The sequence below is a fragment of the Apis florea genome, unplaced genomic scaffold (genome assembly GCF_048593485.1).
Source record: "Apis florea isolate Af1SG1 unplaced genomic scaffold, ASM4859348v1 contig_37_pilon, whole genome shotgun sequence".
Lineage (NCBI taxonomy): Eukaryota > Metazoa > Arthropoda > Insecta > Hymenoptera > Apidae > Apis > Apis florea.
Window position 1 is genome coordinate 1,357,982 of NW_028256861.1, and position 17,312 is coordinate 1,375,293.

A 17,312-nucleotide genomic window follows, 5' to 3' on the forward strand; every position below is an offset into this window, starting at 1 on the left:
CATTTTAAAAAAAATCTATATTCCGACGTTATTTTATTATTACATATATATGTATAAATATATTTATTGGCACATAGTATATCTCTAAAGCGATACAAAATTGTACATCCAAAAGATTAGATTTTGATTATCATCGTATAGTTATGTACACACATACACAATGGGATTTCGTGCAATTCTGCGGTGGTAGGACATACGTTAATTTGGGTTACACATGGTTCAATATGCAATAGCAGATACATACCAATCAATTCTCGACTCGACTTGTTGTTAAAAAAATGATTCTTTTTCGGTATAAAATAATTTGACGAATTAAATTTCAATTGCATACATAATGATAATAACAACCTGGTAATAAACCGAATTTTAGTCCACGAAACGGGTATATACTTTCTTTTTAGGAATGAATCGGGTGCTGACTAAAGTGCGCGATCAATAATAATATTTGTATAAATTGCAATCTTAATTTGTAAACAAATCAATTAATAGTAAAGGCAAAAATTAGATTTTAAAGGGATTAATATAATATTGAAATATAAAAGAAGAAATATAAGAAATATATATACATAAAAAAAAATCACTAGATTTCTTGAAATAGGTAAAAGATGATGTATTTGAGGTATACGTGATGTATAGTATAATTTAAGTCTGATATAAGAAATTTATTAGATTAAAATACTTGGAATTTGCAAAAATTTTCATAATTTTTTTAAGCCCATCACACATTAATTTTTTTACATAACTGAAAAGATGGATAAAAGTTGAAATGAATACAACGAAAAGTGGTTTGAAATGTACGTATTAGAATTATTATCTAATTTTTCAAATAATGCTAAGCTTCAGCTATAATTTGTGTAAATAGTTTCATAAAAATTTCCAAGATACATTTTATCTTCGAAATCTTTTTTAAACTTATTTTACAGTATACTGAATGAAAATATATTGTGGTGGATTGTATATAGTAACTATTAATTGGGTTGCACGAGATGAAATAGAGTTTTAATCTTTTGATTATTCAGTACCTTTTTTTCGTATTGATAATGTACACATATTTTATCCGCGTTGTTCCCCTTGAGAATACTCGAAAAATAAAATATATATATATATATATTTCTCGTCGCAATCTTTTTATTATCTAGAATATTATTTTATTATGTATTATGATTATTATTATTATTAATTATTATCATTACTATTATTATTATTATTATTATTATTATTATAATAAATAATGCTAATTCAATTATAATTATTTAATTTACGTCCAGTATTGTCCGAACTATTAGCCTAGATATTTTTATTATCATTATTAATAGAAATTTCCATTTATACCTGCTACCATTTACACCAATATTTACACCAATAATTATTCATTTTGACGTTTTAACTTGTCAAGATTATCACCGCCTAGTATATTGTAATGTTTAATGTTATAATATTATAATATTATTGATATATTAATAATTTTGATTATATTGACATTATTAATAATATATAAATTATATATATATTATCTATATAATACATATACATGTATAATATACATATATGTATTGCATATATAGATACATACATATATAAATAAAAATAAATATATATCGTCGTTATCATTGTCTACAAGAACGACTATTTTTCTTCCTTGTTAAATGAAAAACCGAGGATTGGTATGGTGCGCCATGTACGTTTAAATTTTTGAATGAGTGTCAAATTGTACGTATGACTCGCTAGTATATACGAGTTATATAGTATGCATGGAAATAAAATGCACATGATTGTTTAATATATTGTGTATATCGCATTTTAAAAAACATTTGAAGAAACATTAAACTAACCTAAATCAAGATATCGATCTAGGCTCTCAATCCATTTGTCATTTATTGATGCTATCATGTGAAATGCGGTTACGCGCTATCTCTGTAGAAATGGAAAAGATAATAAAAGTAACATTAATTGCGTTTATTCCCGCAACTAAATTTATTTTTGATTAATTTTTAATTACTTTACCTTATTTATTATAAAATTATTCGAAGAATGAATATAAAAATTAATTACATAATCTGCATAAATATATGTTTATTCACATTTAGTTGCATTAATATAATACAATCTGTAAATCATATGATCCTTCCAGTTACGAATTTTCTCACGATAAAGTGTAGCCAAATTTTCTTTGTAGAATGATCTTTAATGTGTGAAACAGCGCCGATGCAATGAGGAATTCGTCGATTGTACGAACTGTCGGCTAGCAAGCTTGTGTTTCGATGCATTTGCAAGGCTGCAATATCAAAATGATAAGAGACAGAGAGAGCTACTGCTACGGTTAAACTACTACTCCAGGATGTGTTTTATCTGCAACAAAGAATGATGCCGATGTGTGATGATTTTTCGGTAGAGATGAAGAACAGACAAGTATGCGCACGGTGGGTCAAAATTACTGGGTGGTCGTTTGTCGGCGGTCCGTTCGACTTTCCGGAACCGATGATCTTATTCGTCGATCAACATTGTTTAGCTCGATAAATATGTGCAAGGAAATCGTTCTCTTAGAGATGATTTCACAATGCTTTTGTCTCCTCCACGATTCGAGCTTGATCAGCGATAATGTACACTTTTTTTTTTTTTTTTTTTTTTTTTTTTTTGTTTATTTACTCACTACTAATTACGGAGCTGAGCATCATGTATCTGGGCTTCATCGGTACCTTCGGCGCATCCTTTCGACCTCTCGGTGATTTCTCTTCGTCGAGAAAACGTTTCACCTATGATAAATGATTGATTTTTTTAGAAAAAAAAAAATTATCTTGATTTATTCTAGATATACATTCTACATTCTAGCATAATCAACCTGTTCGTCGATTGCATTAAATTGCCATTTCCACGTATGATTGTACAGAAAAGGTCGATGATCAAATCTGTTATCGTCAGGACTATAACTTTCTGCATGGCAGGATGGTGTTAAGATGGTCATTTTATGCCGATTTATTGCATAACATCTATAAAAGTGTTTCACCTTATCTGCTACCTATAAATGAATTCAAATTTAAAAATGTCAATACATTTTGTAGTGACAAGGATTAATGATTAGTTACTTCTTTTGAAGTACATTTATCCCACATATGAACAAGTCTACAGAACATTGTGAAGGGTCCAGCACAATCTTGTTTTCTTAAACGTCCAAAAATACCAAGTTCCTGATATGTCATACCCATATCAATTTCATCAAGCTGTGCAAGTTGTCCTGCTTGAAGAGGTTCTAATTCTGCAGTTGGAGGAGCATCCAAAATACTATCTAAAGCCGTTATTTCATGTTTTTTTCTAAAACAGAATTAATAATTGTTCATATATATTTAAAAAAGAAACTTTTTAAAAAATATTAATTATTAAAATATTAACCTAAAGTAAGAAAGGAACGATTTTAAATCATTCTTTGCTATTCCACCAATAGGATTGATATCAGCACTACTACAATCATATTTTGTAAAATATCCTCGAAGCGCTTCGTCAACGTTACTGCTTCCTAATACTAGAAGACCACCTGGTCGTCCTCTAACCCAGAGCATCAATTGAGCAAACAAATAAGATATTACCATTCTTAAACGAGCCTTAAAAAAATTATAATAAATAATTTAAAACTTATTTATTTTCTTTTCATAAAAATTATAAAAAAGCAGAAACTAACTTGTACATTTTGCAGAGCCAAATTTTCTCTAGGAGATCCTCCTTGCACTTTAAATCTTGGTGTTAGCTTAGCGACTTGTTGGAAAATAGATAAAATTGCAGATACAGCAGCATCAATAACTATACTATGATGATAAGAACCAATTTGGTTAGCAAGTTCGGCAGCTCGTGTTTTTGTTTCAGCAGATGAGTTTTCAGTTGCCATATAACATGTGACTAGCAGAATATTGCATAATTGTTTTGGATCAGTTGGTACATATTCAAAATCACCAACTATTTTCCTGATGTCAGATAATACCTGTAGGTCTGATCGATCATTTATTAAATATATCCTCTTATGATTAGAAAAATAATAATACATACCTCCTTTTTTAACAGAGTTTACTATCATATCACACATAGAATAAACCATACATGCTGATGAAGCTGAATCAACACCACCACTCAAAGGTAAAAAGAAACCACCTTGGCAAGAACGCCTTTTGAAAAAAATAAAAATCATTAGAAAACGTTTAGATCAAAAATCAAAACGATAAAATTATATTAAGTATAATTTATTCAATTATATATAAATCAATGAACCTCAAGTAATCCCAGAGCCAGCAAGCAGGTGCCATCGAAATTTCTTCATCAACAGTATGATAAGAAAGTTTTCCCGTTATATTTTCATTTTCGTAAGGACCTAGATCTATATCGATCGGTCGATCTGGAGGAGTGGAAATCAAATTTTCGGAAGTTAAAGCAAAATCTACTTTTACACGTGGATAACTTGGTGATCTGGCTGCTAGATGTGATCTTGATCTAATATTGTTTCTATAACTCCTATAAAAGAAAAAAAAATAAACAATTAGATTAAATTGAAATTAAATTTTAACGAATATTACAATTTTTAAAGATGTTGAATTGAATTTTAGTAAATATTACAGACCTTATATCTTCCAAATCAAAAGTCGCAACAGTGATTTCTACTTCATCCAAAGCAAATTGCTTGCCACGATTTAAAATCTGACCATTTAAAGCAATGCAAGAACCTCCATTAAAATAAACTCTAGCACCATCACAACCTCTCAAATTACTAAACATATAACAACCACCAGATTTAAATGTAGCTGATTTAACTAAGTCCACAGTGACATATGCTTTCCGTAATTCAAAATATGAGCCACTACCTTCAAAAACAAAATTATATATAAATTCTTCTTTAAAAAAAAATTAAAAATGAAGATTATTATGTGAAGATTATTATGTATGATGTTCCAAGTTTTAGAATTGGATTTATATTGATATTATCTCTCAAGAAAACAATTTTATTTTTATTCCTTTTTAATTTTCAATCTAATTTTTTATCTATGATGAATCCATCATATTATTAAAATTATGTTAACAAAGAATGATTGATGAGACACATATAAAAGTTTGTATAATACATGTTCAAATAAATTATTAAATATTAGAAATAATGGTCGTTAGTTTAACAGTTTCGAAAAAAAATTAACTCTAAAACTTTTTAGTACTGTGCATGTAATATATTTTCAGCTACCATTTGCGATAATTTCAACACCATCCAAAGACATTGGAATATGATTGCTCATCGGGTTCCATAATTCTTCGCATATTTCAAAACCTACACATGTGTCCCTGGTCGAAATAACAGCATCGCCAAACGGCACTACTGTTTGGTTGGTGATCTGAGATATCATTCTAGGTAAAAAGTAATCCTCCACCATACGTTCCTATATAAATAATTAATAATTATTACCAAACGTATTTACAATACATGATATTGAGATTAAGATTAGAAGATCGGGAGTTATTCTTATACATTATATGTGTAATTTCAAAGAATGACCTTGGTCCACGGCGAGAACCATCTGGATTCTCTGTAATTCCCGTCCTCGCACATTTGCATCTTGGGTCTGATTAGCAGAATTCGTCGATTCAGAAAGGCTACTCTGCAGTTATACATCACATTTTTATGCATAACCGGCATACCAACATCGATAAGCATATCTTCGGCAACGGTCGATTTAAGAATCATTGCAAGTACTTCCCAGCTATGGAATAATGTGTCTGATTCATAGAAATGGTCCTCACAGCTATAACCACTGTGAAAAGAAATAAATGATGTTTTTAATTTATACTGCTGTCTATTTATTATACATGAACACTTCCTTAATTTTTCTTATTTCTTAAAAAAAATTAATAAATCATTAATAAATTACACTAAATTTTATTACATTATTATAGTAGTAAGTTTTATTATATTATGGTAAATATATTATAATAATGTATATTTCATTAATAATAATAAAAAAATTAAGTTTTTTTTTTCATTAGTATCTTTTTCTTTTATAAATCTTTTTATTCTTCTTTTATTATTCTTGGTTACTATTTTCATTCTTTCATAATTCTTCATTCAGTTTGTACCTATAAATATAACTTTGAATATTGTGTTTAAATTTATTTTTTTAGTATATTATACAAAAAAGAAATATATTATATATTTATATTATATTATATTATAAATATATTATAATGTAAGAAAAAAATTCTATAAATTATATTATGAAAATACATATTATAAATTCCATATTAAATGAATAATTGTTATTCTTTTTTTAGAGAAGAAATTTTACCAAATTTCTAACTCTGGTCCGCTTCTGTAGGTGGCACCAGCATCTTTAGCTTCTTGAATACTCTGCAAAATTCTTCTAGAATTTCCGTCAAAATCCAATGCCCATTGATTCAGTGTGCAAACTGCTACTGTCACTGTTCGACCCATTTTTTTCTTTTTCGAATATTTCAAATAAAACGAAAATTAATGTGATCTGTAAAAACAGAAAAAACAGTATAATTCTATTATGATAGAAAAGCGAAGAAATTACCTGGAAATTGTAACGTAAATATTTAAATAATTGGAAAGATATAATGAATATATATCGATAAATGGACACTCGATCGATTCTTGCCTATCAATTGAAAGCTCATTGATTAGTGGAAGGAATGTTCTCCCAGGAAATAACAGCATATCCATTCTTGAGTCCGACAAACTTGATTGATCAATAATTTTCAGTCAGGAAAGGGATGTATAAGTAAATTGCTTAGCTGTTTCATACAGCTAAGCAAAAGAAACATTTGAAGACACTGCCAACGAATGCTTTTAAATTAATATCGTTTTCTGATAAATGATTCTATCACAATTAATCTTTGTAAATTGCAGAAATATTTCAAAAGTTCAGATCTTGTAAAACAAGATGCAATTTTTTTACAATTTCCTCCATAACGTGTCAAGATATTCAATTGCAAAGATTGAGGTTTAAAAGAATTGAAAAATTTTTATTTGAAAAACTGACAGCGTGTTCGACAAAAGATCGATAACAAAACATCTATTAATATAATTTTTACAATGAACCAAAATTCCAATACTAAAGTTGAAAAAAATTTAAAATAAATTACTACTTTATTTAATCACAGACAAGTAGGTATTATTTGGTATTTATATTCGGATTTGATAAGATACAATATAATTAATTATAATAAATTATAATTAATTAATATTTATTTTTAATTGAAAATAATAAGCATTTAAATTAATTATGTATCCTATTTTTTATTTTTTATTTCTTGGATAGTTTAAAATAAATTTAATTATTTATTATTATATATTATTATATAATGTCGTATTATATTAATAATATTAAAGAATTAATAGAATAATATTAATGGGATATCTTTGAAAATCATTAAAACACATATAAAATATATAAATATATATACCATATATATAAAATATATAAATTGATATACAAAAATATTGATTCAGACTTATTTTTTTAAGTTTACATTAGATGAAACAAAATCGAAATAAGTGAAACGAAAATGTGACAAAGATAGAATGATCTCTTGATATTTTTGTATACATATCAATTATTATTTTGGCCTAGAATAGATCAAAGTTCAAAGATACAATATTAATATTGTACAATAATAAGATTTTAATATATTTATACTAAACTAATAATGTTAAAGTTAAAAACTGCTTATTTAAATTATTGTTATTTATTTGAATATATATATATATATATATTCTTATTATTATCTTCTAATTCAATCATCATCAAAAATATAACTATAATTATATTATTATTATATAATTATAAGAAATAATTTCCATAAAATATTCATTTTGGAATAATATTTATATAATTATTTGCAAAATCCTATATCATTCGAAGAAATGAAAATACTAATTTCAATTTCATCCGTTTCAACAATTTATTTTTCTTATTCCATGCAAATGATCATCCATCAGAATAGAGCGATGAACGAGAAAGCTCCGCCCCTATTTCTCCGTTGTTAGGCAATCGACAAGTCAGCTTTTACATTCCTTTTCACTGGAAGGCGTATTTTCCTGCTGGCAGTTCACGCGCTAAATTCATTCAGGGAACACATCACGCAAAATTGATTAATCCTACTGTATTCAATTTGAAAGATGCGTTTAAAGAATGATGAAAGATTTGATTCGACAAATGATTAAAAAAAGATCTCTATAAAACATATAGGAATAAAAATCAGAGAAAATGAATAGGATTGCAAAGTGTTTGTTGGATGGAAGACTTTTGTGGATGATTGATTGCAATTTGAGCGAAGACAAGTTTGAAAGTTTCGAGGCAAGCAAGTTGAGGAACGAAGAGGAAAATGACGAAGCCGATGGAAGATAACGAAAAATGAAAGATCTTTCGACTGGTAGCAAGGTGAAGGAACTTCAAGCTATGCTTTTCCCGATTCAACCGGTTCCTGGTAAGTTTAATCCTTGTGTCAATATTTATAATATAACGAGCAGAAATAAGAAATGTTTGCAAATAAATTCTAAAATATTATTTAATGAATTTTTAAGAAAATAGAAAATTTATCTCAAATTTAAATCAAAAAAATATAAAAAGAAATACATACTTAGAAACATGTACACAAAAGAAAACTTTAAAGAATGAAAATATTTTTATTATTTGATATTTATTTGATACAATCAATCCTTTAATTCAAACTTTATATTTATAATTTTATGTATAACTTTATAAAAATATTAAAATATTTTTAAAATTTAGAATTATAATATGATAGAATAGAATAATACAAATAAAATAATATTCATTATATTAATATAGAATTCATTATTGATATAGGCAGTACGTTGACAAATTTAAAGAAACTTCAAGAATTGCAATTGCTGCAGTTAGGACAATGTGAGATACCACGACGAGAAACGGAATTATCATTGTTCTCTGTTCCATTTGGAACCAGAGATAATCAGCAAGAGACTCTTCGAAGCTTATTGGATACTCATTGCATAATAGATGGAATTACTCGTGAAGCTGCTAGATGGCCTACAGAATGTGAGGTATATAAGTACTTATAATAGATGGAATTAATTACAAAGATAGATCAATGACATTTAATATTTGGTATATTTTGTATAAAATTATACATTAAAAAGAGAGCAATTTAAAATCAGAATTATTTATTTAATGAAATAAATGTTAAAAATAAATTTATTTAAAATAAGAATATACATGTGAATAAATTCTAGACTCTTTATATTTGAGAAATATATTATTTTCAAATAATTTATTTATCAAATTTTTGATTATTTCAAATAATAATAATAGAAAATAAAAAATAAATAATAGGAAAATTAAAAATAAAAATGATATTAATATTGATAAAATTTTTGTTTTCAATTTTTTTTACTAGTTTGACTCATTATTCGAACAATGTAATTGAATAATTCGTATTTTAGGTACTTCCAGAAAGAGTACGACACATTGAATACGCTCCACTCGTTCCAGAACCATTCTACGTGCCAACCGGAAAGGAACCGAAACCAAAGCCATTAGGAGATGAGCTTGGAACTGTGATATTTCGATACCACCCAACTGGTGTCACTAGTTATGTAAGTCTAAGATGATACCTCATCTGATAATAATAATTATATGTTTGTATTAACAAAGCTGGGGAAAAGCTGGATTTTTGAAATAGAGATAATATTTTCTTAATAATATAAGATTTTGCAAATAAATTATTCTTTTCCCATAATTCTTCTTATCTTGATCAATGAGGTTTTTAAAAGAATTAATAATTTATATTCGTTTAACGATCAACAGTTTAGTAGATCTTGCGTAGGCGGAAACACAGTTGCAACAGAATTTCCAACAGATTTGGATGAAAACGAGTCGAAGGATGTTGACACTAGCAATAATGTGTTCCTATTAACCAAAGTGACTAATGTAACGGACACCAACACCGATTTACATTTTGAATCCCGTTTCGAATCTGGAAATCTTTGTAAAGTAGTGAAGATCACGGACACGTATTATCAACTCTACCTTAGAAAAGATCTTTACACTCAAAGGCACACGCAGTGGTATTACTTTAGAATATCGAATACAAGAAGCAGAACGAATTATAGGTGAATTTTTCAAATCTGATTTAAATCTTTTTATTAAGAGGATTAGCGTGTTAATATGAATTATAAATTGAGAAAACTTGAAAAAAAAAAAAAAACAATTTCAGATTGTCTATTGTGAATCTTAGTAAAGAAGAAAGCCTCTATAACGAAGGACTTCGACCACTTTTGTATTCAATCGAAGATGCCAAGAAACGAGCCGTCGGTTGGAGGAGATGCGGGGAGAATATTGCTTATTACAGAAATGATTCATCGTACGTGTTATTATCTACTCGAAAATTTTGTCATTGAATTAAAATTTTAAAAGAATTATTTAAATTATATAAATTCATAGACAATTAATAATAATGATGGTCATCATTTTTGGTGAACACGGAATATTAAGTATAAATTTAACATTGTTTAATATTGTGTTTCAAAATATTCCTTCTAATTTTTATTACAAGTGTTTTCTTTTTCAGAAGTGACGAGGAAAAAGAAAAGCATACATTGACGTTTAACATTTCTTTTCCTCACGACAGAGACACTGTCTATTTGGCACACTGCTATCCATATACTTATACCGATTTGCAGGTAAACAACAGAGCACGTTTGTATTTTCTACTTTTTCTCATTAAATTCCATCGAGTTTATTCATTGAAACTTATTATGCTGTTAGAGGCAGCATAAGTGATAAGAATATTCATCGAATGTAATGTAATAGGCTTGTCTCTGATTTTCCTTTATTATTTAATATACAATTTCTGAAAATTAATTTTTAAGATGCTGCAATATACATTTTTACGCTTTCAATTCTTATTCTTACGTTACAAATTTATTGATATTTAAAACAAATAGAAGAATAGCTGTAAATTAATAGTTTTCTTTAATTTATTCCAAATTATTTTTATATTTTACATTATTTGTTGGAAACAAAAATTAAATCGGTGAATAAGAATTTACAGAATCAATAAAAATAATAATTTCTAAGCGATTTACAAGAAATTTATCGATTATAATTTAAATATTAGTAAAGAAAAGGCCATTTGTACTCGTTATTTCATCTATTGTATAAAAATTATGGATAATAAAGGAAAATTTTTTCCCTGTGTTAATGTATCGAAGAAAATCATTGAAGAAAATTTTTAGGAATATCTCGGCAAACTAGTCGCCGATCCCATAAAATCTAGATATACCAAATTGCGATTATTATGCCGCACACTGGCAGGAAATGGAGTTTACTATTTAACGATTACTGCCCCTACGTACGAGGAAGTACAAAGAAAAAGAGGTATCGTTATCACGGCAAGAGTTCATCCTGGTGAAACACCATCTAGCTGGACAATGAAAGGGATCATTGATTTTTTAACTGGAGAATCGAATCAGGCCAGAGTAAGTATTTTTCGAGATAATTTTTATCATAATTTTTTTCAAACGTCATTATAATCCATAAAATGTGCATATCTAAATTTGTATATTTGTTATAAATTAAAACGCAAACCTTGCATCTCAACAAAATTGTATTGAGAAAGATTTTAACAAACGCAGGTACTTCGTGAAAGATTTGTGTTCAAATTAGTTCCCATGCTAAATCCAGATGGCGTCATCGTAGGCAACAATCGTTGCTCGTTATCGGGGAGAGATTTAAACAGACAATACAGAACCGTGATGAGAGAGAGCTATCCCTCCATATGGCATACGAAATTAATGATTCGCCGATTATTGGAGGAATGCGGAGTTGCAATTTATTGTGATCTCCACGCTCACTCTAGGAAGCACAATATATTCATTTATGGTTGCGAGAGCAAAAGAACCGCCTCGCACATTAAACTTTCTGAGCAAGTGTTCCCTTTAATGCTGCACAAGAATGCAGCTGACAAAGTAAGTGATTTGAATCGTATATTTATCATTATGAATTTTTACACTGTAAAATAGTAATAACAAGATTGTATCGTCTCTCTTTCATCGTTAAACTTAAATCTCGAAAAAACAAAATTTAATTTTTCAGTTCTCTTTCGAAAATTGCAAATTTCACGTGGAGAAGGGTAAAGAGGGTACAGGAAGGGTTGTGGTTTGGTCTATGGGGGTACAGAACAGTTACACGATGGAGGCATCTATGGGAGGAACAAAAATAGGTTCTAGATCTGGGACCCATTTTTCTACACAAGATTACGAGCAAATTGGAAAAGTATTTTGCGAAACTTTGTTGGATTTTTTTGATCCAGACCCTATCAAGGTAAATTATGAATATATATATATATATCTTCGTTAACGCGTTTCTTTTCTATTTCTATAATTGAATATACATATTAAATCGTGATAATTTATGAATTGGAACGTGCAAAGGAAAGACTTCGGAACAAGATAATTATCAGATTAATGAAGGGTGGCTCTAGTGCCGAAGAACCAACTAACATCGATTTAACTGACTACTCCAGGTAGTCATCATTTCAACGTTAAAACATATCGTCACTCCTTCATACCAGAGACATGCATATTTATTATTTGTTAGCGATGAAGGAAACACAGATAATTCAATCTCAGAAGAAGAAGAAGAAGAGATAGGATTCTCGGGGGGCACATGGGCCTATACTGTGAGGCAACCAATTGTTTCACCGCAATATCTATGTGCACCACCGCCCACACCAACATTCATTCCCCTTCGAAGCTTAGAATTGAGTAAAAGAAGGAGGAAAAAAGGAACGAGCAAAAGCTATCTTCGACGAAGAAAGATGCTGGTAAAATTTGGAATTTTTTTTTAATTTCTTTCTATTTCTTCATGCACAGAACGTAATTTAATAAATGCGAGTCGTGTGTCGTGCTACATATTATGATACGTATTTATTGCACACTGTGGATTGATATTTAGACAAGAAGAGCAGTAATGGATTTGCCAACTACAGATCCTGGTAGCGATTTTTACGAGTATAATGATTCAGCGGATGAAGACTCAACGAAACAAGAACGTAAAGTCATTGTAATTAGAATAGTGGAATAGTAAGTGAAGTAAGAGATATAAGAAAAAAAATTTATCTTCATCAGGTTTTTCAGCAAAAATTCTTGGATATTCCAAAGAAGATGCTATTCAATTTATGCAGAAAGAAAGAGATGATGGTGTTGTCACCAATGAGAGTTTAATATTGCCGGAAATAGCGAGATCTCATAGCATATCGTTGGACGAAAATTTCAGGGTTATTAAAGAGAAACCAAAAACGAACAGAGAATCACATTGTCTTCGCTTGGTCAGGTGAAATATCAGAGAAAAATTTTTTTTGAAAGAGATATTAAAAATTTATAAATAATAGTAATCATACGGTTAATAATTATTTATATAGAGCATTGAGACACCGTTCCCCTGTTGCGTTAAGGAGCCAGGATATACAAATTAAACTTAGTTCGTTGCGGCAACAAATATGGATGGGAGTTACAGAAAATATAGAAAGGAATCCTTTTGTACGGGAACCGTTAAGTTGGGGTATATCCAACATGGCGTTAAAGCAAAATAAAACAGATAGCGAGGCATTGTTAAAGTATGCTAAATTTTCTTAAACATTATTGATAAATATTTAAATATTCAATATTTTATTTTATTTCTATTTTAGAAGAGATACGAAAAAATTGCAATTTTTCGAATATTTTACTATGAAAAGTAATACAAAAGAAATACAAAATAAATATAAACATGAAAAATCGATATATTCAAATGATACTGATTTGGGATTAGAGAACCAACTCCAGAATATTGAACAGAAGCCAAAGAAAAAGAAAATCCCTCTTAAATGGCAGAAAATAACCAATTCTAGAATGGAAGAAATGCGTCGTGGTAAAACGTCTTTTTTAACCATTAAAGCAGATTCTTTAAAACTAGTTACGCTCGAAATGCCTTCTAAAGTAGAAACGCGACAGCTTAAAAACGAATACAGAAGAAAACATCGCAAGAATGGCTCTATTTCTAATGGGGGGAAAATATCGAGCATTGCAAAATCCGAAATGCATTTACAGACACATTCACGATCCCACATACAGTTACAACCTTTAATTGTTCCTCTATGCGACAGTTTTTCATCAGATGATTCTGCTAATTCTCATACACAAGAAATTTTAAAGAAAAAATGTAAAAAAAAGAAACAATCAAAAAAGATAAAGTCGACTGTCGTAACAGGAAAGAAGAAACGTGCAATTAGCGCCAATACATTACGCAATACGTAAAAGATTTGATACATAAATAAAAATATATATTGACATTTGATCAATATATCTCATAATTGAAATTCTTATTCGAATTTTTAAATATTATATATTTCGTAAATATTTGTTATATATCTAATAATAAAGATAATATAAAATTAATGTTTTTTGAATGTACGATTCTTTATCATCATTCGATTAAAAATTTCAATTGTTATGTAACGAATCTTTCCAAGATATAAATTAAAGCATAAAATAATTAATCAGTTTACTTACAATTTTCCGTAGATTAAACGGGATAAAAAGAGCAAGTATCAAAAACTGTTTTTAGATATTAATCCCGCGTTATTTAAATGACATGCGCGAAAATCGTGCTATTTCTCCACGTGTTTTTTTTTTTACGAGAAATTGATGAATTTATGATTCAACAAAAACATAACCTCACAAATTCTTATCAATATTTTTAATCCCAATTTCCGTTAAAACAATTTATCACTGTTGATGATAAGTCGTCTAATGAAAATGTATTTTTAAAATGGATTTCATTTAATGAAAATCTTTTAAAATGTATAAATTTTTAAAAAACTTAATTTGAAACTTTTCAATATATTATATTGTCATTGAATTTTTTAAGTTTTTAACACAATTTGCACATAAAGCAACAAAATTCTTTCGTTCAAAAATCACTATATTAAATTCGTCACTAATATTGGGATTAACTCAAAAAGATTTTTTAATCGTCAATTTAACTTAAATTATCGTAAAACAATTACTGTTTTTAACAAGGTGCTGCCATCTGATGTAGGTCACAGAATTGTAGATAATAATCATATGTTTGACTAAATTTTTTGTTTTAAATATTTCAACTGCCATTAACAAAATAAATAAGTAAAAGTATAATTTAAAGATATCTTTAGTATTTCTTTATATTTATTTTATCAAATGAATTATATACATAAATATATATATATGAAAAATATTATACATCTCATCTTATGTATATTTATTATATTTCATATAAATAATATGAATAAAAATTTCTAATATATTTTTTTTTATTTATAAACTATATTGCTTTCTAAATTTATTTATTTAAACTATTAATATTCAACATTATCAGCGAACAATGTTTTAAATTGTATATCATATACGTATTTTGCATTCTAAAAATACATTATAAAGTCAAGAATATAATATTTATATTTTTTTTAAAATTAAAGATTAGAATATATTATACTTTTTAAAAAAATGATAAAATGTGTTCAATTAATATTTTGTATCTCGTCTGTGTTCATATCAAGAATAAATATAAACAAAAGGAGCAAATAATAAAAGGACAAAAATATGATAAAAATTGTGCAATTAGCGCCATCTCTAGAATATCTTAGATAAAACAAATACAAGGAAAACAAATAATAGAAAAAGAATAGAATAAGAATTAACCATTGACGCCATCTCTTGAATAAAAAAAAAACATCTTTTTAAATGCACTCAAAAGATGGCGCTAATCTTTACTTCTTAATTATTTACTTTACTTTAAAGGAAATATTTTTAGCATTCAAGAGATGGCGCTGATTGTCAATTTTTTACATTATTTAATCTTATCTTGAAAAAATATCTTCGGCACTCACGCGATAATAATTAATTCTTATCCAATTTTTATTCTTTTCCTATTATTTTCTTTCGTTATCTGCATTTATTTTATCTAAAATATGGCATTAATTTCTCAATTTTTGTCTTTTTACTATTTTCTTTCCTTCTCTATATTTAATCTGGAAAATTTATGTGTCGAAGACATAATTATTTACGGCTAATTATTTTTTTATTATCTTTTTTATCATATTAATTTAAAAATTTATCAAAATCCATTCAATTTCTTCTTAATATGTATCTATTTTATCAATTTTTATATATCAGATGTCAAAAATGTATATATCTACATATATAAAAAAATACAAAATATTAGGATTATATTAAGATTAATATAAAATCGAAAATTTAAATAAAAGTTTTGCATTAGTATTTTTAAAAAAATTTCATATGCTATCTCCTGTCACATTATATTCTTTTAAAGCTGAAAATTTTAATAAAAATTTTTCCTATTCAAAATTTCAATTTTGTAATAGGAGAATATAAATTGATAAGAAATTTTTGCAGAAATTACGTCAAATTTTTAAAATTTTTAAAATTCCAGGAAATTTGACATCATTTCCAAGAACTGTTGAAATTCCAGGAAAAATTTCTCGAGCAACCTCCTACCAACTTATGTTTTTCTTAATATAAAATATCCACAAATTGACCAAAAATTTCGTTCGTTCAACAATTTCGATAATTCCAGCAATTTAACGTCTAAGAATTCTTTTTCTAAAAATTGTCGAATCCTTTAATAAAATATAGATTTTATAGAAAATTTTATGCAAAATTTTTTTGGAATTTAAACACTTATCTTCTATACTTATCTTTTTTAATACTTGCTATCTTTTTAGACATCTCATGTTCAGAATAACATTTTTCAAATATTTTATTCAATTACTAATTATAGAATTTGATATACGATTTGATACACAAAGCTAACTTATTGTATAAAAGTATAAGGCACATGTATAAATATTTTAATATATATAATACTTTTTTTATCATTTCTCTTTATACTATCATATAGTCAGGAATATTTCACATAATTTTTTATCTGGAAATGTTTATTTTTCATAACATTAAAAAATAGTTCAAATAAAAGTTGAATGATTTCAAGGGGGCTGTAATCTGAAATTTATTCATAATTAGACATGTTAAAAAGTAGTCGAGGTTAGTTTTATTTTTTTAAATAGAATCATATATGTTTTAATTCATAATTCCTTATGAAAAAGTATTGGAGTATGAAAGTAAAAAAATTATTAGTTTAGGAGATATATAATTAAATATATTTGCATATAATTAAATTAATTTCTTTCGAAATTAATCATCTTTTGTTATAAATGATTTAGTACTTTTTTTTTTTTTATTAGAAAAT

At 27.3% G+C, this 17,312-nt stretch overlaps 2 protein-coding genes across 2 annotated transcripts; one reads left to right on the forward strand and one right to left on the reverse strand.

Moving 5' to 3' along the window:
* Positions 1–2,058: 2,058 nt before the first annotated feature.
* Nadsyn (NAD synthetase) lies at positions 2,059–15,131 on the reverse strand. The gene is made up of 13 exons (XM_031920687.2): positions 14,579–15,131; positions 6,309–6,500; positions 5,522–5,777; positions 5,213–5,405; positions 4,601–4,841; positions 4,255–4,494; positions 4,036–4,151; positions 3,674–3,978; positions 3,388–3,596; positions 3,084–3,309; positions 2,840–3,016; positions 2,651–2,753; positions 2,059–2,349 (listed from the first exon to the last, which is right to left on the reverse strand). The coding sequence occupies exons 2-13, from the start codon at positions 6,452–6,454 to the stop codon at positions 2,321–2,323; spliced, it is 2,241 nt and encodes a 746-aa protein (XP_031776547.2). The 5' UTR covers positions 6,455–6,500; positions 14,579–15,131; the 3' UTR covers positions 2,059–2,320.
* LOC100870971 (cytosolic carboxypeptidase 2) lies at positions 8,092–14,464 on the forward strand. Its single transcript, XM_003691219.4, has 15 exons — positions 8,092–8,472; positions 8,856–9,070; positions 9,470–9,622; positions 9,834–10,138; positions 10,243–10,389; positions 10,597–10,708; positions 11,264–11,506; positions 11,663–11,995; positions 12,123–12,350; positions 12,461–12,552; positions 12,627–12,852; positions 12,984–13,080; positions 13,157–13,361; positions 13,450–13,644; positions 13,717–14,464. Exons 1-15 carry the CDS (start codon positions 8,400–8,402, stop codon positions 14,321–14,323), a joined length of 3,231 nt encoding a protein of 1,076 aa, XP_003691267.3. The 5' UTR covers positions 8,092–8,399; the 3' UTR covers positions 14,324–14,464.
* Positions 15,132–17,312: the final 2,181 nt, after the last annotated feature.